This window comes from Engystomops pustulosus, chromosome 1, assembly GCF_040894005.1.
Source record: "Engystomops pustulosus chromosome 1, aEngPut4.maternal, whole genome shotgun sequence".
NCBI classification, from domain to species: domain Eukaryota; kingdom Metazoa; phylum Chordata; class Amphibia; order Anura; family Leptodactylidae; genus Engystomops; species Engystomops pustulosus.
This window is the reverse complement of record NC_092411.1, coordinates 83,810,062-83,831,391: the sequence shown is the minus strand read 5'-3', so window position 1 is coordinate 83,831,391 and position 21,330 is coordinate 83,810,062. Positions and strand designations below refer to the sequence as shown.

Genomic DNA, 21,330 nt, shown 5'->3' with positions numbered 1-21,330 from the left:
ATCAGGTGCAGAGACAGAGAAAGTTCTGTAGAATCACAGACTGGGATGGAGGGACTGATTGGGGACAGGGAGATATTGTACCTCACTATTCTTTGCAGGAGACATCTGCATTCACACATCCAGCTCTGCTTCACACACTGTCACATAACCTCCTTCTCTATGAGGAGGGAGCAGCAGATCCTCCCCTCCCATGAAACATCAGATAAACATCAGATAAACAAATCTAGGGGCTCCAGGGTTTTCTGCACATGGAGAGGAAGCAGCTATTGCAGCTCTGAGGTAATCTGAGAGGGATAGCAAAAAAATCTATTGGATAAAGGTAACAAAGATAATAGGCAAAGTTGTTTTACATTCCAAGAGTTATTGATTTGTGAAAAAAAAACATACATTTACAGTTACTCTTTAAAGCAGATAAAGAACTGTATAGAACTGTCACATAATTACAAAACAAATGAAATTAAATGTTAGCAGGATTACTTTAATGATTTTCTATGTACAAGTAGCTGACTCCAGAGACACTGCATATATAACAATGTTAAAAAAACATCTTATTTCTGAGTTACACAGCAAGTAAAGGGAAAATAGCTTCAGGCTCTGGAAAATACCCCTGAAAGCTTCATCCACTATCAGGTTTGTCCACACATACTGACTCTGTTCTTTCCTTTTCTCTCTACTTTATCTCCTGTAATAGTCTTTGAAGACTACAGTGATCTCCGCCATGAGTTCTGTAGTGTATCTAAACTTCCAGTTTCCAGTGTACCAGTGTAATCGCGTTACAGCTTAAGTTGTGTGCTGTACAAGCATATAACAGAAAATAGAATAGGAGTTTTCAATGTATTGCTGTATGAAATGAAATGAATATTTGGAGAAAACAAAGAGAAAAGAAAAGTTATGTCAGTCATACAGTATAAATGAAAATGATTAATTAAAACAGATCTGAAAGAGAAATAAAGGGACATAAATAAACAAAATAAACAGAAAAACACTGTTACTGAATTCCCAGAAAGATGGACGAAACAACTACTAAAATAAGACTTCTAGGTAAGTAAGCGCCGCTTTTTCGAAGATGTGTTCCACAACCCCCCTACACTGTACTGATTAAGTAGCCGAGAACCAGTGTAGAGAGGAGGAGCTATAGAGCAGTTCATTGGAGAGATCTCACAGCACAGTAGTGTTAGGATTCTACTACAGTTCATTGGAGAGATCTCACAGCACAGTAGTGTTAGGATTCTACTACAGTGCACCAAGTCCACCAATAATTCTGGAGTATAAATCTATCTGTCCTGCTGTACCCCCAAACAATAGGCTCCTATAAACTCACAGTAGCTGAGCTATGTATTTTGAGGTTGGTGACATTTTTGCACAGGTTCATCCAGGAGCAGACTGGGAAATTAAAGTGCCCCTGAAAAAAAGGGGGCCCATGCCATGGGCATGGTCAAATGTGGTTGGTGAAGTTTGCACAAGTGAGAGGGGTTAGCAAACTGTGAGCTATAGCCACATTCAGAGTCCATCGGGGAGGTCACATTGACAGTAGCGCGCCCACTGCACCATTAGCTAACCACCGGTGAGAAAAAAGGTTAAAAAGATCTTGCCGGCAAATTCCTGTAGATCTAACACAGAATATGTAATTGTGACATGTTGTCATGTATCAGGGAATACATAGTTTTAGAACATCAGGACTTAAGGAGAAGAATCTGCAAGCAGTTTCTATTTGACTTTTCCATGCCTGGTCCAGCATGATTGACAGGTCTCTGCAGCCCCCACCTCATGTCTGCCCCTTCTTCATAGTCAGCCTACCCATGTCTGCCCTTTCCTAACAGCCAGCCTCCACAGGTCTGCCCTAAACTCACAGTCAACCTCCTCATGTCTGTCCCTTCCTCGCAGTCAGCCTCCTAATATTTGTCCTCTCCTCACAGTCAGCTTCCCAATGTCTGCCCCTCCACAAGAGTCAGCACCCTCTAATCAGATCCTTCTCACAAAGGTAGCCCCCTTCTTTCTAGATAGGTCCCTCCAGTACCTTAAAACAGTTCTGTGCTTTTCACAATTTTTTTGCTTTACTAAAGTACAAGTACACCTACAGCATTTGACTTTCTCTGTGTATTTGTTTAAATTTTAAGTTTTCATCTGATTTATTTTACATAAAATCTACCCATAGATATCACTATAAATATTTTTATTACAATTTCAGAATCTTGGAGAAAGGGTGAGAACTAAGGATGCTTAATGAGGGCTCTAGATAATGATCCTGTATACACTTTGTATTGTTTTGTAGAGATTCATATCTGATGAATAATTTTAAACTAAACGAATGCATGAAGATTATGGATAATAGAGATATAAATGTTCTTTATCATTTATATAACCCTCAATATGATAAACAAGCGGATATACTGTAAATAATAATGATGTTATTAAAATTGAGTTGATAAAGACCAGGATGGGGAGAAAATGAAGTAGGAATATGAATGTCCTCATTTTATATCATGCTATACCTGCTGACATTGTCTAGATACACTAACTAGTTGCTGTGCAGTCTGCTGCAGGCCATATGTTCCTCAACAGATCAAACCAAAGGATAAACCAGGAGAGCTAGGTTTTATACCATATAAGCAATTTAAGCTATATTCAGTTTGTATGTATAGAATTAATCAGTCATATAAAAATGCCTTGTGTTTCAATCACTATGCATAACATATGTAGATACATTAAGGGTGTTATTTTTAAGTTCTAAACAGAAGCCTTTACAGAAAAGGCCACCAAAAGTCCTACCCTAAATTCCACAGACCCCAAAACCACCATTAAAACAACATCAAACTAAAGTTCTGTTTTTGTATCTAAAACTATCCCCGAGACTGGATTTCTCTGCCAGTGATTTTTTTCACCTACCTGCATCTGCTGCCTAACCTGGACAGCTGTTGCATTACATACTTGTACATTTTCTAACTACTATTTGTTCCCTTATTCTGTATACTGCATTGCCTTCTGGTGTGTAACCTCAGTTTGCTAACTTTAGCATTGGTTTTCCCTTTCCTCAGTCCTGAGTGTAGGGAACATCTCCTAGTTAAGTTGGTCACATAGGGCAGCCATCAACAAGCCAGTGACAGTTGTGACTTCGTACCAAGGTTCAATCTCCTGTCACCCCCTCCTCCCCTGAGAACAGTGTTATATAGTTTTATAATATTTTGCTGTATAAACTGGAGCAAACTAAAAGTAAAAAAGGTCAGGAGCATATGTTTTCCATTCCCTACTAACATAGTAGAATACAGGTCACTGACAATGGCAGTCTATATCTTGGCTCAGCATTTAGTGTAGATACATAGGCCCCCAGACGAAGGCTAGCACCGAAACGCGCGTCGGGGTATCTTTTGTTCATTGTGGACGGGTGTAACATCATCATCATGGGTATGTTGTCACGTTACTAAAACTTATACAACTATAATACTGTATGCACTGAAGGCAGTAAGAATGTCATGAGATTTGCACTATAGCACCTTGCACTTTAATGCTGTTTTTTTGCACATAAAAACTGTCTTGAACACGTGACCTACCTTCAATAATTATGTACACTTTATACCCCCGCCCCATGAATTTTATGTTTTTAATGTGATATCCTCATCTACCCATCTGTGAAAATCATTTATTACTATTGTTTTGTGTAATTAAGTGTTTAATAAAAGAAAGATATTTTTTGTCCAAAATTGGCTTAATCTTTTTGTTTCTAGGTGTTTTATAGGCCCACATTTACTAAGGGCTGTGCAACAGTTTTCTGTTGGATTTTAAGGTTCTTTTCAGTGTAAACTGCCTACACAGGTATTTAAGAAGTGTTTGTGCCTTATATGTGTCACACACAACCCTTTTGTGTCGCGACTGCACTATTCTTCTTGCAACACAAATTTCTGCACTGAAATGGTCAGATCACTTTTGATATGCAAAGCCAAACAGAAGTCCGGGCACCCAGGCTCGTCCCAGGACAGAGTTCACCAGACAGGACTCAAATATTCCTGCAGTTCCAGACAATTTGAGATGCTGCTCTCAACGCTCTTCTAAGATGAAACATCCTTGAAGGTGTGAACATGTCCAGATTATCTTTGGAGGTCCCCTTGCTGGCCCCATGATTCTTCCTGTAAAGAAGCTACAATGATATCTGAATTTGTCCTCCTGCTTTTAACTGTATTGGTGTACTCAGGTGGCCGATACGATTAAATGTTGTGGATGAACAGGGAGCAATAAGTTACTGTTTAAATTGTCATGTTGGCATTTGATGGTAAATAAGTGGGTTTTGATTGTAGTTTGAGCACCCAGTCTCTAAAAGGTTCGCCATCACTCCCTTAGTGGGTACTGGGCCCCACTTTAGTTTAGTTTTTTATGTTTAGTATAGTCCATTAGTCCAAGAAATCAATGTTATAAAAAAAAATGCTAATGAGCTGAAGGCGCTCAGGCCTCTGTAATAGAATATTTTTATATAATATACAATAGAGTGGTGCACTCTTTCGGAGCAGAAATTCGTACCAGATTCCTGAAGAAAGGGCGGCAGAAATCCTGAATCTGGTACACACTGCACACTACACAGGCAAACTACACATAGTGAGGTATATACTAAATCTGCATATAGTTAACTCCATCGGTCAATTAAAAATTTACAGATTGTTTGATTCTATGATTAGATAGCTAATTGCTTCTCACTTGCCAAGCTTCTGACTATTCGTCGAGGTGGCAGTTGATGGCCATCTGTGTATACAGGTTGCATTTTACAGAAGGTCATCTACAGAAGTATGTCTTGTTCAGCCGGTGCACAGAATGGTGCAATTAATAATTCTGTTATACTTTGCAGTATTTCAGTGCATACAGTTCTATAAATAACCATCCACCGATTTCTCCCTTCTCGCCTTCTCCCAAAGGACTGTACAAACTTTGTTATTAATTGGAGGCCTGGTCATTTTCCATCACTTCTCTAAAGTATTGCTTTATATAATTTGTACATTTTATAAACCATCAGCATTTACAGTCTTGTAAATAAGAACTCTTAAAGGGGTAATCCAGGAGCCCAATTTTGATGACCCTTACTCAGCTCAGGTACATAAACAGTACAGCAGCTCAGTCCTGTTCCAAAACTAATTGAGGGGTGACAGGAACTCGGTCTCTGCTGATATTGATAGCCTATTCTGAGTCGTCAGCATAAGCATATAATTAGAAAATACATTTGAGGTAAATGTCAATGAGAGTTATGTAGTTTGTAATTTCACTGTATTTTCACATGCTGTACAATAAAAATGCAATATTTTCTGGTTTATGTGTTGAATGTACACCAGAGGTGATAGTCACCTGCTGTATTCCCGAATATTCGTGAACATGGGCTTCATCTACTTAGCTCTCAAAATTAACAAAAGTAATGATTCTGATTTTATATTCAAACATGTACCAAATGCATTATAAGGATTTTTCAACTCCCATAAAATCAATTTCCCCACAGGTTACCATCAGCGGGCACAAGAGGAAGCTTTAAAGAAAATCTACCCTCAAAATCAAGCATGCTAAACCAGAAACACTTATAATCCAGGCACCATGAATGTAGTAATCTTCTTATATTTGTTATCCATGGCCTCCTTCCTGCTAAAAACACCATTTAAAATTATGCTAATGTGCCTGAAGGTTATCAGAGCCCCTCAGTGCTGCAGATTTACAGGATGTTACAATGATCAGAACATGTCTCACCCAATCCCTCCTCCTCACCATCTCTCCCTCCTCTATCTGCGTTTGTAATCTAGCAGTAGAAGGAAGTGCAGGGGGAAGGGAGTACTGCTCTGCTCATTGTAGCAGCCTGTGAAGATACAGCCCTGAGGGGCTCTGGAAACCCACCAGCGCCCTTCAGGCTCATTAGAATATTTATAAAAGTTTATTTTAGAAGGAATGGGCCTTGGATAACAAATATAGGAATATTATTATTAAGTGTCCCTGGTTGATCATGCTATTGATCTTGAATTTGAATACGCTCTAAATTCCCATAATAGTTGTATACAGAGTAGTCCTAACTGAAGGATTTTCCCATTCTTTTCCGGTTGACCATGGTCAGATCAGTTTTCCTTGAGAACATTTTATTTATACCTCCTGAATTTCATTTATCTGAAATGTAAAGAATTAGTAAATCTAATATATAAAGCTTATTGTTTGTGTGTGTGTGTGTGTATGTATGTATATCCGCTAAAGGAATCTGCACCCTCGTGTTTACAATCACCAAATTGTGACTCAGGGAACGTCATAGACTAGGTTTGGAGCTGAAATTTTCACCTTGCGCTTTCCAAAATCCACTTATTAACCACCATATACAGGAGCCATTGTCTGCTGCTGCTGCTTTTGCAGTTAGGTGAGCCGTGATTGGTTGCTATTTTGCCACAGGTGATTAATATGTGCCCTGAGCTTTAAGTGTGACAGAGAGAGACAGACAGACAGGGAGAATGAAAGAGAGACAGACAAGCAGGGATAGTGACTGTCATTCTCCCTGCCTGTCTGTCTCTCTCAGTTACTCTCCTTGTCTCTCTGTCTCTCTCAGAGAGACATACAAGCAGGGAGAGTGACTGTCATTCTCCCTGCCTGTCTGTCTCTCTCAGTTACTCTCCTTGTCTCTCTGTCTCTCTCAGAGAGACAGACAAGCAGGGAGAGTGACTGAGAGACAGACAGGCGGGGAGGGTGACTGAGAGACAGACAGACGGGGAGGGTGACTGAGAGACAGACAGACGGGGAGGGTGACTGAGAGACAGACAGATGGGGAGTGTTACTGAGAGACAGACAGGCAGGAAGAGTGACTGAGAGACACACATACACACAGACAGGCAGGGAGGGTGACTGAGAGACACACAGACAGGCAGGGAGGGTGACTGAGAGACAGACAGGCAGGGAGAGTGACTGAGAGACACACACACACACAGACAGGCAGAGAGAGTGACTGAGAGACACACACACAGGCAGGCAGGGAGGGTGACTGAGAGACACACAGACAGGCAGGGAGAGTGACTAAGAGACACACACACAGACAGGCAGGGAGAGTGACTGAGAGACACACACACACACACAGACAGGCAGGGAGAGTGACTGAGAGACACACACACACAGACAGGCAGGGAGGGTGACTGAGAGACACACACACAGACAGGCAGGGAGGGTGACTGAGAGACAGACAGGCAGGGAGAGTGACTGAGACACACACACACACAGACAGGCAGGGAGAGTGACTGAGAGACACACACAGAGGCAGGCAGGGAGGGTGACTGAGAGACACACACACAGACAGGCAGGGAGAGTGACTGAGAGACACACACACAGACAGGCAGGGAGAGTGACTGAGAGACACACACACAGACAGGCAGAGAGAGTGACTGAGAGACACACACACAAACAGGCAGGGAGAGGGACTGAGAGACACACACACAGGTAGGGAGAGTGACTGACAGAGAAAAAGACAGACTGCTGTATCAGTTAGAATCTGAGCTGAGATTGGTTGCTGTTTTGCTACAGGTGATTAATATGAGCTCTGAGCTTTGAGAGTGACTAAGAGAGAGATAAACTGGCAGGAAAAGGGAAAGACAGACAGGAATGGAGAGTAACTGAGAGAGATAGACAGGAACAGTGACTGAGAGACACAGGTAGGCAGGAAGAGTAACTGAGAGAGAGACATACAGGCAGGGAGATTGCTTGAGAGAGATGCATAGACAGGCAGGGGGAGATGGATGCATAGATAGAATTAGTTAACCAACAAATATTATATATCTATTTTGTTATAGCTAAGAGCATTTATTTACTATCGCCGGGATCCAAAGCTAGTATATAATGAAAAATAAAAGAAACTATTTAGAATCCTTAACCAGTCTGTTACACAGACCTATAAGATAATACAATCAGTATGGTTATTTATCACACTTTTTTGATTGGTACCTTAGAGAGATGAGTGGAAAATAAACATGTACTAAGAAGGAAGATGTATTATTTCTGCTGCAGTGATCGATTGCCTCCTAATGTGGAGAGACCCTGCCTGCAAAGATAATTCCTTGTTAGTTTTAGGAGGTTTAGACCTGCAAGATGTAGAAAAGGAACCCATGGAAAATGTAGGTCACTACAAAGATTGCAACACAGGATGTGAGCTAGTACTCTGGGGATATTAAAGATATAATTGGGAAAATAAAGTTGCGGCAGGTTTCACTTTCACTCAGAATAACATATAGTAGGAGATCCCTGAATGTAGCAACCACTGCAGACAGAGCAATGAAGCCTTAGACTGCTGCAGTAGTTACTGTACATGACTGTATACTTTATACATACCAACTAGAGATGAGCAAGCACTAAAATGCTCGGGTGCTCGTTATTCGAGACAAACTTTTCCCGATGCTCGAGTGCTCGACTCGAATAACGAACCCCATTGAAGTCAATGGGAGACTCGAGAATTTTTCAAGGGGACCAAGGGTCTGCACAGGGAAGCTTGGCCAAACACCTGGAAACCTCAGAAAAGGATGGAAACACGACGGAAATGGACAGGAAACAGCAGGGGCAGCATGCATGGATGCCTCTGAGGCTGCTTAATCGCACCATTATGCCAAAATTATGGGCAACAGCATGGCCATGACAGAGTGACCGAATGAGGTTAGATAGCATCTAAAACATCCAATAATTGACCCTGACACTATAGAAGACGGCATGCAGAGGCAGCAGCAGCGGCAGGCTAGAGAGTGTCATGGCGACATACCCTAAATGTACTCAGGCTTCACCAAAGGAGGTGAGCACGAAGCGCTGAAATGATTTCCTATGTGAACAAAAGGTTGACGGTATATTTAGTCGATAACACAGCATGGTGGCGACATAGTGACCAAGTTCCATAACGTATCTGGTGAAACACCCGAAAAATGAGCCTGACACAGCTCATTTGATAAGGGGACGACATGTGGAGGCAGCCATGGAGGCGACTTCCATGATTAAGAGCGACAGTATGGGGCATTCATATTGCGCTGCTATGATTGCAACTTCAGGTCTCCAGCATGACGGCAACAGATGGGCCGAGTTCCACTATGTATCTGGTGAAACACCTGAATATTCTGCCTGACACAGCTCTTTTGATAAGGGGACGACATGTGGAGGCAGCCATGGAGACGACTTCCATGATTAAGAGTGACAGTATGGAGCAGCCATATTGCGCTGCTATGATTGCAACTTCAGGTCTCCAGCATGGCGGCGACAGATGCGCCGAGTTCCATTATGTATCTGGTGAAACACCCGAAAATTCTGCCTGACACAGCTCGTTTGATAAGGGGATGATGTGCTGTATATCCTCTCGCGCTCCAGCGTCTGGGGTATAGAGAGTTGAAAGTTGCGCAAGGAGACATTGGTGGACGCTGTGGAGGATCGTGGAGGCGAAATGGACAGGAAACAGCAGGGGCAGTATGCATGGATGTCCCTGAGGCTGCTTAATCTTGGGATGGAGCTGGCGGTCCGCTGCCAGGCGAGCTTTCGCCTGTTCAAGCCCCTGTCTCTCGACTCCTCCCCACCCAAAATGGGCTTGGGGGCCAGAGGCGTTTACTTTGAAAAAATTATCATTTTCAAATCAGACGGGGTCGTTTGAATATTTCATCTAGGAATAATGGAATAGCATAGCGGTTCTATTTTTAATAGTTTTTTCGGAAATGGTTCCATGATTAAGAGCACAGTATGGGGCATCCATATTGCGCTGCTATGATTGCAACTTCAGGTCTCCAGCATGGCGGCGACAGATGCACCGAGTTCCATTATATTTCTGGTGAAACACCCGAAAATTCTGCCTGACACAGCTCGTTTGATAAGGGGACGATGTATGGAGGCAGTAAAGTAGTAGTAGATTAAAGGTGCTGCAGTTAAAACTATGTTAGTTGGATCTTGGGAAGGAGCTGACGGTCTGCTGCCAGACAAGCTTTCGCCTGTCCAAGACCCCGTCTCTTGGGTCCTCTCCAAACAGCACTTCTAAGAACCTTTTGTATAAGATCAAGTGTAGTAGTGTTTTATAAGTTTGGGTTATGGCGGGTGAGGGGAATGTAAACAGATGCGCTAGAAGCGCTGAAATAATATTGGTAAATGATAAAAGTTTGCCAGTATATTTTGTGGATTACACAGCAGGGTGGCGACAAAGTTAACAAGTTTGATGTGGAAGCCATTAAAACAACCGAAAATTCTGCCTGACACAGCTCGTTTGCTAAGGGGACGATGTATGGAGGCAGCATATGGACGACTTTGGGAAGCAGCTATGGAGATGATGTGTGGAGGTAGCAATGGAGACAACGTGTGGAGGCAGCTATAAAGACGATGTGTGGAGGCTGCTATGGAGACAATTAAATTTGGATAGTGCCTGTATGTGGCAGTGGCTCCTTCATCAGCAGGTGGTGTCTCACCCCGCTCAGGACCACGGCCTCTGACCCCTGCAGTAGTGGGACGCCCACACCCTTGTCCTCTACCCCTAGCCCTCGGTTTCAACATTTTCAAAATTAAAGTGTTAAATGTAAAAATTTTTTGTGTTTTTGTTTTTTTAAGAAAATGATGCTATCCTATTGCTATGGCTAGTTTCTAACCTACACTGACAGCACACAACAGCAATTTGTGCTGTGCCTGATGACTTTTAGTTTTAAAAAAAAAAAAGAAAAGAAAAAGCAGACTGTGCCTAATTCAATCAAACCCCTAATAAATTGTCCCACTTAGGTGTTTGAGATGGATATGTGTGTCACTAAGAGCTATACAGCACGTTCGCAAGACTCCCTGCAAATTCGTCACAATATGGTACTAGCTGCACTACTAGTGCCAGCAAGGCCAGCCACAAGCAAATCAACAAAATATATATATATATATATAACGCTATTGTAGGCCTAAGAAAGTCGGTTGGGTTCTTGTATGCCTAGTTTCTAACCTACACTGATGGCACACAAGAACTGGATTTTAAGTCACTTTAAGTTTTGAAAAAAAATAAAAATCGTCAGACTGTGCCTATTTTAATCAACCCCCTAATAAATTGTCCCACTTAGGTGTTTGAGATGAATATGTGTGTCACTAAGAGCTAAATAGAACGTTCGCAAGTCTCCCTGCAAATTCCTCACAATATGGTACTAGCTGCACTACTAGTGCCAGCAAGCCCAACCACAAGCAAACAAAAAAATATATATATAACGCTATTCTAGCCCTAACAAGGGCTGTTGGGTTCTTGTAGACTCACTCCTGCCTAACAGTAAGCTAATATAACACCCTAACGCTATCCCTGCAGCAGCAGCAACTCTCTCCCTAACAGCATCCAGACAGAGAATGATCCGAGCAGCGCGGGCAGGGGCTATTCTATTCCAGGGTCACCTGATCAGGGTCACCTGATCAGACCAGCCAACCACTGCTATCGACGTGTAAGGGTACCACGTCATGCTGGGTGGAGTGCAGAGTTTCCTGGCTTGTGATTGGCTCTGTTTCTGGCCGCCAAAAATCAAAACGGCGGGAGATGCCATTTTCTCGAGCTGGCGAAGTATTCGTCCGAGCAACAAGCAGTTATGAGTACGCTAATGCTCGAATGAGCATCAAGCTCGGACGAGTATGTTCGCTCATCTCTAATAACAACACATTCTAACATGCTGTTCATTATAAAGATCTTGCTTCTATGTTCAACACTAACCAAGACATATACTTTACTTCAGATTCATTTTGTAGCTTGTATTCAACAATGTATATTCCTTAGAATTGCTGTTTGAGCTTTGTTCGATTTCTTTACTATATATTAGAAGTTAAAGAGAGGTTATGATATATTAGGTGATGTTTTGTTTAATATTCTTGTTATATAAAATAGATTTGGCACCTCTACAGGGGTAGAAGAGCTCAAGGTCACCCTCCTTCAAACATATAAGTACATCCTAAAAAAACTAAAATAAAAAGGAGTATCCCCCTCCCCTACGCCTATAATACACAATATTAGTCCTGTGGTGGGCCCTGGCTCAACCCAATATCATTGATGGTGAACCTTTTAGAGACTGGATGCCCAAACTACAACCAAAACTCCACTTATTTAAACAATAACTTATTGCTCCCTGTTCATCCACAACATTCAATCGTATCGGCGACCTGAGTACACAAATACAAAGTGGGAGGACAAATTCAGATATCATTGTAGCTTCTCTACAGAAAAGGCCAGCAAGGGGAGCTCCAAAGATAATCTGGCCATGTCCACACCTTCAAGGATGTGTCATCTTAGAAGAGCATTGAGAGCAGCATCTCAGAAAGAGCTCCAAGTGCCACCTCTGGCACCCATGCCATAGGTTTGCCATTACTGGTATATAAGGTTCTTTGCCACTCACGGCCAATCTGACAAATATTCTTAACCCCTTACCGACATGTGACGTAATAGTACGTCACATGCCGGGTCCCGGTGTATGGACTTGCTGGCCGAGCCCTCTCCATAGCCGGTAAGTCTTTGCTGCATATTGCAGCAAAGGCTTACCGGTAACACCCGCGATCGGTGTCGGCATCTTTCCGAGGATCGCCACTCCCCGTGACGTCATCGGGGAGCGGGGATCCGTCGCCATGGTAGCCTTGGGTCTCACGAAGACCCGAAGCTACTTTGGGTTAACCCATTCATTACAATGTGCTATCTGCACATTGTCTTGTATGAGGAGGAAAATCCCCATATACTGCAGTATGGCAGTATGGCAGTTTATGGTAGGATCGATTAGACAACCTACGGTTAAAGTACCCTAGGGAGTCTGAAAAACAGTAAAAATAAAAAAATAAAAAATCATAAACACATTAGGTATAGCCGCGTCCTAAAATGCCCGATCTATCAAAATATGATAATGGTTTTTCACTGCGTTTAACCCCGTAACGGAAAATCGCGCCCAAAGTCGAAAATGGCACTTTTTTACCATTTTAAAAAAATTTTAAATTCTATAAAAAGTGATCAAAAGGTCATACAGTCCTAAAAATTATAACATTGTAAACATCATCAAAATCCGCAAAAAATGACACTACCCACAGCTTCATACACCAAAGTATAAAAAAGTTATTTGCGCCCGAAGATGGCAAAATCCCCAAAAAACTTTTTGTACAAGAGGTTTTAATTTTTTTTAAATGTATGAAAACATTATAAAACCTATATAACTATATAACTATTCAATACTATTCAAACACAGATAGTGCCACTTAAAATATATATTTCTTAAATTATTTTAACCCCTTAAAGGACATTTACCACCAGGATTAAGGTTTGTAGATGAAGCACACATACATGCTTCTTCAGGACTCCCGAATAAGGCTAGGATGTATTCGAAACACGTTGAGTAGTCTGTCTTACATGAAACTATGGTTTTTAAAGTGATGGAATAAAGATTTGCACACATTTTTGATCCCATCTTCATTGCATAGTGAAATCATTTGTAAGCTGGATTTGTGTGTTTCTCTATAATAAAATGGTAACATGTCATGGAGTGCATAGCCCAACAAACAGACAGACACATTTCAGCAACATATGGATTTTTTTAGCAACAGATCGCAGCCCTGATGACATCACAAGGTGCCATGATCCAGCCCAGTTTTACAGTGCCCATGCATCACCAGTATTTAAGTGCTCCCAGCAGCTTTGTTGGGGACATTTAAATGATTAACACCCAGGATCAGTGCCAGTACCAATTGCGGATGTAATTGGTGTTAGTGGCGTTGCATTATGCAGCAAACACTCAGTGTGTGTGTGTGGACAGCTCAGCCCCTGAGCCCTCTTCATGCACCCACTGCCACACCATTATGTTGGAATATGTCATGGTTCGGCAAGGGGTAAATGTATCCTAAATATTTATGTATATTTAAAATATTTGCTATAATACAACTCGGTTTTCTGAACTGTTAAAGGCTATGGACATCTTTTTGTATGAAATTTATAATAAAATATCATAGTATCAAAAGTGGTCATTATAGAAAGAAAGTTCCCATGAAAGAAAGTTCTCAAATAGAGATGAGCGAGCACTAAAATGCTTGAGTGCTCGTTACTCGGGTCGAACTTTTCCTGATGCTCGAGTGCTCATATCGAATAACGAACCCCATTCAAGTCAATGGGAGACTCGAGCATTTTTCACTGAAAGAACACATTGAAAGAACACTAAAGAAAAACACATTGTAGATGTTTGCAGATGTTTTCACTGAAAGAACACATTGAAAGAACACATTGAAGAACACATTGCAGATGTTCCTTACATCTGCTAACTTATCGTAAGACACGCGCCGAACGGTGTTCTTCAAAATATTATATGAAGAACAATATGTGTGAAGAATACATGGCAGATGTTTCCATACATCTGCAATGTGTTCTTCACACATAATGGGGCAGTTTTACTTACCCGGTCCGTTCGCGATCCAGCGGCGCATTCTCTGCGGTGGATTCGAGTCCGGACGGGATTCACTAAGGTAGTTCCTCCGACGTCCACCAGGTGGCGCTGCTGCGCTGAAGTTCCCCGGAATGCACTGAAGTACACCGGCCTATTCCTAGTGAAGGTAAGTGCAAGTCCCGCAACACTTTTTGTTTTTTAAATGCAGCGGTTTTTCCGAATCCGTCGGGTTTTTGTTCGGCCACGCCCCCCGATTTCCGACGAGTGCATGCCAGCACCAATGCGCCACAATCCGATCGCATGCGCCAAAATCCCGGGGCAATTCAGGGAAAATCTGCACTAATGGGAAATATTCGGGTAATACGTCGGGAAAACGCGAATCGGGCCCTTAGTAAATGACCCCCAATTTTCTTCACATACTATTGTGAAGAACACCGTTCGGCGCGTGTCTTCCGATAAGTTAGCAGATGTTCGGAACATCTGCAATGTGTTCTTCACTGTGTTCTTTCTGTGCTCGGGATGGGCTTTGATGTGATCTTCAGCCCCCGCTCCTCTCCTCCATGCCCGCTCCAGCCCCACTCCGCTCCTCCATGCCCAATCAAACCCCCCACTCCACTCCTCCATGCCCGCTCCAGCCCCACACCTCCATGCCCGCTCCAGCCTCGCTCCTCCATGCCCGCTGCAACCCCCGCTCCGCTCCACTTCAGCCCCTGCTCCTGCATGCCTGATCCAGCCACCGCTCTGTGATGCCCGCTCCGTTTCACTCCAGCCCTCCAGCCCCCGCTCCGCTCCTCTACCGTTCGGCACTTGTGTCTTCGGCTAAGTTAGCAGATGTTTGGAACATCTGCAATGTGTTCTTCACTGTGTTCTTTCACTGTGTTCTTCACTTAAATGATCCTGTGTTCACTGTTTTAATTGTATTCTTCACTGTTCTTCACTGTCTTTTCTAAATTAAATGCTCGATCTTGAGCAGGGGAAATACTTGTCCGAGCAAAGAGCCGTTCCGAGTATGCTAATGCTCGAACGAGCATCAAGCTTGGACGAGTATACTCGCTCATCTCTATTCTCAAATTATACCCCCAGTCATGTTTACACAATGAAGATAATTTTTAACCACCTTACTTCTATCACTCAGTGATGATCAATGTAAAATTCCAAAGTGTGGGCAGGGACTCTCTAAGAAGGCAGATTATGATCCCTGAGTGCTGACAATGTACTTAGAATATAAAAGTCCACGGTTAATATACACTTTTATATCGTCTGTGAACATTCACTAGTATCTGACACATAGAAAAAATAGATGAGATAGATCAGAGATGAAAGATGATAAGATCCATGAGATGGATATAACACACAATGACACTCTATAAGCTACGGGCAAGATAAAATCTTTATAGCAGGGGAAGGAGTCATATAGCAAAGCTGGTTGTGTGTGTTATAGGTGAGTTATCAGGGTAAGTTTGTGCACTGCTGCTTGCTGACAGGAAATGTATGTGTGTGAGTCTTGTAATGGAGGTGGGAGGGGCAGAGAGCACAGTGCATCCTGCAGACAGGAGAAGCTATTCATGAGAAGAATCTGCTCTGCCTGACCATAGAAGATAGAAGATTTATGGTTGGATCCAAAATTGTATACACCAGGACTGATAGAGACAAGTTGGAATTATATCTGTGTAATTCTGCATTTTTGTCCATAACAGTGAATGAGATAATGGGGGTCATTTACTAAGGGCCTGATTCGCGTTTTCCTGCCATTTTTGCCGAATATTTCCAATTTGCCCCGGGATTTTGGCGCACGCGATCGGATTGTGGCGCATCGGCGCTGGCATGTACGCGACGGAAATCGGGGGGCGTGGTCGAACGAAAACCCAACGGATTCGGAAAAACCGCCGCATTTAAAAAAAGTGTCGCGAAACTTGCACTTACCTTCACTAGGAATAGGCCGGTGAACTTGAGTGCATTTCGGCGGACTTCAGCGCAGCAGCGCCACCTGGTGGACGTCGGAGGAACTACCTTAGTGAATCCCGGCCGGACTCGAATCCACCCCAGAGAACGCGCCGCTGGGTCGCGAATGGACCGGGTAAGTAAATCTGCCCCAATGTCTTATTTTGTTATCCTGAGTATATTTAAGAAGCTTGTCTTCATGGGAATTCAGTTTTTTGTTGACATAGCTGTATGAGGAGTTGTATTGAGCAGAACCAGTTACTAATGAATAACATATTTGGGGGGGTACATTAAAAGGATAATATTTTATTAACTTTCTTAATATTAATTTCCTTTAATATTAATATTAACTTTATTAGGGAAGATGGAAAAAGCATTAATTCTTTTTTTTGTTTTAATATTGTCTGTGTGTGTGATCCATCGTAAAGGAACTTTTTTATTCTTTAGGGACAAGATTGAGTTTTTTGGTTTATTCTTTTTTGGATATCAATTGCAATCAATGTTCACACTGACTGTGGACAACAGAACATAGGCCTTTTAAGTACCAGGTTCCTGCTCCGGGATCAGCTTCTGTGCTTGTGTGATCACCTGGCCGCAAATGTCCAGTATGTACATGGTCACCTAGATATAGAGTTACACCTAGATGCCTGCAGTGGTTAAGAGTAAAATTATGTCATTGTTTTTCTATTTTCTACATTTTGATTGTTGCAGTGTTCAGGTGCATATTGTATTTTAAATTTTTAAAAAAACAAGGCACCAATATAAAGCTGAATATCTGATTCTTATTTTTTTTTCCTTTTTGCAGGCGCTAAGCTGCTGTTACTCGTTACCTGCTGCATCATCTATAAATTGAAAGTACAATGTTGTCCAGAAGTCTGTCTGTGCTATGATGAACCGAAAATCACATTTAGCTGTCAGCAGCAAAGACTAACTGTAATTCCACCCTATATTCCCGTACAGACGCAACGCATCTTTCTGCATAATAACAAGATAACTTTAATAAGGGCCACTAGTTTCACCTCCTGCCAGAACCTCACTATCCTATGGATTCATTCAAACAATATAAGTCATATTGAGTCTGGGGCCTTCTATGGATTAACCAAATTGGAAGAACTAGACATGAGTGACAATTTTAACCTCAAAACTATTACATCAACTACATTTCGTGGTCTTGTCCATCTACATACTTTACATCTTAATCGCTGTGGCCTGCAAGAATTGCCCCCTGGGATCTTCCAAGGCCTTTATTCTTTGCAGTACCTCTACCTGCATGACAACAACCTACATTTCTTGCATGATGATACCTTTGTCGACCTGGGGAACCTCACTTACCTGTTTCTTCATGGAAACAAATTGAATAGCTTATCTGAAAATGTATTTAGTGGCCTAACTAACCTAGATAGATTACTGGTGCATCAAAACAGGCTGGATATGATCCATCGCAGAACTTTTCACGACCTTAAGAAAGTGACAACCTTGTACCTGTTTAGTAATGCCTTGACAGTGCTTAAAGGAGAAGTATTATCACCCCTTGTATCTCTACAGTACCTACGCTTAAATGCAAACCAGTGGATTTGTGATTGCAGAGCCAAATCTCTCTGGAGTTGGTTGAAATCATTTAAAGGCTCATCATCAGAGTTAGAATGCTACCTTCCAACAAACTTAGCTGGGAAAGACCTAAAAAAACTTGGAATCAATGATCTTGATGGATGTGCCAATATTTCTTTCCATTCAATCAAAACAGGTTCATTCAGTGCCAAGACATCTCTTAATTTTGAAGAGATCTCAGATAGTTGTTGTCAGCCTGCCATCGATAAATCACTTGTAATTGGCACAAACACTAAATCTGGCCCATCTTCTCACACCAGTAGAATCTTGCCAAATATCCCGATCAAGGATAAAGAAAATATCTCAAAAACAAAAATTATAAGTAATGTTGACCACAGAAAAAACAGAACATATAAACCAATCAGTTACTCCCCCATTGCCACTGTATCAAGCAAATTAGATAATTCCCTAACAAAGTTAAATCAAAACAATGATTTTGATTCTGTCGAACCATCAACAGTCCCGAACAAGAAGAGGCTTCCCTGCTTGAAAAAAGTAAAGTCAAAATCTCAGTGTCGAATGTATCAACCAGGAACTAACAATGGGCTTCTGAATTTTATCACCACAAATCTTCTCTGTATGACTCAGTTCTTCATGCTACAGGTGTACTTTTAAAGGCTATAAATATATATATATTTTGTTTTAAGGGAGATTTAAAGAGAGACTATGGATAAGCTTCAAAAATTGTTGCAACTATATGGAAAAAAGTGCTTCACAAAAGCAGCTTCACTTAAGGTGATTGGATATTTTTTTATGGTTGTGATTTTCAGAGAATAGAAAGTGCAACAATTTTATTGTATTCCTCATAGAATTAAGGGAGGTTCCTTTAAAGGTTGAGACTCCGCTAAACATGAAGGTTTAGCTTTTCTTTGTAAAATAAAGTTGTACTTAATAACAATTCAAAATGTACACTGTAAAATGCTGTTTGTCTGCTCTGTTTATGACTATTCTAGTTCTTTGTAATGATTTCTGTCATTATATGTTTCTGGGTAGTATTTGTTGAAGAATACTATCGGTTTACTTAAACATTCTTCATGTATACACATATAGATATGCATTTTATTTTAACTGTGCTGAAATTAAGTAAAATAAACATGTTCTTTTTTTGTTTTCTTATACTTTATTTAAAAAGAAAAAAAAACATTTATTATACCTATGTTAAGTCCTTAACATACAATAAGGAATACATAAAACATATATTATAGAACAGAGATAAAACAACTTTTGTAAAGCCTCATTGCTGGTTACTATTATTTTTACTACAATTTTTTTGTTGAACTGTCCTGTCTTACATTCTATCGGCAGATAACTAAAGCACTTGAAGGACTCAAGCACAAAACTCCATCAAATTTGAGAAAGCATTCCGAAATTCTAAGAACTGCTCGAGGTGCCATATTATAAGTTGTAAAACTGAAACCTACTCAATGCTTATCAAAAATATTTCTAACATTTTTTAAAATGAATATTTGTTTTATCATAAAATTACACAACAAATTACCATGTTTAAATATGTATAAAATTTTCAATACAAAATAGGCATTATGATCTTTTTACCATAGAATCCATCCTAAACCTAGCCAACTCACCCACTAGCCATTAGAGTCCTTGGAAAAAGGAGAAAAAAAAGAAAGAAGATTAAAAAAATAAGAGTGATTTTTCCACAGTAACCCAATGGTTCCAAATATCAAATGTTCTTTTGCTTCTTTCTATTTACATTTATTTACAGAAAAAGGCGGTATGAATTAATCCTACTAACCCTAGCTGAGATTAAATCTTTATCTCAAGTTTCTCCCTTTAATTCTGAAATACCTCATCCTAATACTGGAACACTCTGGTACAACTCCACATTACATGATAAATGCTATATAAAGAGTAATATTATTGTATTATTATTATTAATGTAAGCATCAATCATAGAACATTTAAAACACCTTGAGTTCCCATTGAAACGAAGCTATCATACTTATATACATTTTTTTTAATTAAACCCATTTAAGTTGACTAGAGTGAAACAGATCCCGATTGATCAACTCTCTTAACATCCTATATACAAGTGATACATTTTTTGAACAGTATCTAGGATTAAAACATCTGTAAATAATTCTAATTGAAATAGATGCTTATTTTCTTCCTCCATCAATGCATGGTGCTATTGATAATAATTAAAATAATCTTTCTTAAATCCTTCTTAGAAATCAGTGTATTAAAGGTAAATAATCTTCCATTATCAAGACCTTTTCTCTTCAAAATACTGAATCTGTCATAACAAAAAACACACTTATGTTTTGATTGTGCCACAAAGGGGTGTAAATAATTGAAGCTTTTATCCCTAAAACAAATTTAAAAAACCCAAATATTATTTAACAGTGAAGACATAGGTAAATTCTTCATAGAAGTTAACTCCAAATAGACTCCAGATAGCCTCAAAAGGTTCTGAAATACCGTCAAAGATCTATAATCACCAACAAACCAAGGCTGGGCTGAAAAAGAAAACTGAAAAAAGATGGGAGTGAAGATCATCCCTTACTAGTCTTCCTATAAAGATTTTCCTGTTTAAATCACAATCTTTGCCTTGCCCAAATCAATTAGTCACGGCTCTGATCAATTGAAACCACTTTTTCCAAAGCAACCGGGAAAATTACACAAGATATACAAAATCTGAGTCAACACCACCATCTTTACTAAGTGGACAGGGGGGACCTTCTCCCAAATACCTATCTTTGATTTCAAATTAGTCAGTAAAGGAGATAAACCGATTAAAGCTTACTCTTCTGTTTTACAGGAGATTTTTATTCCAAAGTAATCAAAGGATTTCAATTGATCCTATATTATCAAATCAAATTATTTGAGAAATAACACAATTATCCAAAGGGCACAGAGTAGTTTTTGCCCAATTTAAGGATAAACCAACCAACAATAAAATCCAAATTAGCTAGAGTCAACATGATATTGTTTGCATAAATTATCATTTTATCATTTGTGCCCCCACAACCACAGCCAAAAATTCAATAGATCTTCTAATTTTCAATGTACGGGGCTTAATATATATACAGGCGGTCCCCTACTTAAGAACACTCGACTTACATACGACCCCTAGTTACAAACGGCCCTCTGGATATTGGTAATTTATTGTACTTTAGTCCTAGGCTACAATAAACAGCTGTAACAGTTACTAAATGTGTCTGTAATGAAGCTTTAGTGTTAATCTTGATTCTTATGACAACCCAACATTTTTAAAATCCAATTGTCACAAAGACCAAAAAAGTTCTGGCTGGGATTACAATGATAAAATATACAGTTCCGACTTACATACAAATTCAACTTAAGAACAAACCTACAGACCCTATCTTGCATGTAACCCGGGGACTGCCTGAATTGCATAAATAATTTAAAAAATTCCCCATTAATTTTCTTTTGGGGACAGATAAAAAGCTTC

The 21,330-nt window shown here is 40.5% G+C and overlaps 1 protein-coding gene across 1 annotated transcript in view; it reads left to right on the top strand.

The window, feature by feature from the left end:
* RTN4R (reticulon 4 receptor) overlaps positions 1–19,001 on the top strand; it is a 147,186-nt gene extending 128,185 nt beyond the window's left edge. Inside the window, exon 4 of the mRNA XM_072146510.1 lies at positions 17,092–19,001. Coding sequence (XP_072002611.1) covers positions 17,092–18,509 — 1,418 coding nt within the window. The 3' untranslated portion in view covers positions 18,510–19,001. The remainder of the gene's footprint in view (positions 1–17,091) is intronic.
* Positions 19,002–21,330: the final 2,329 nt, after the last annotated feature.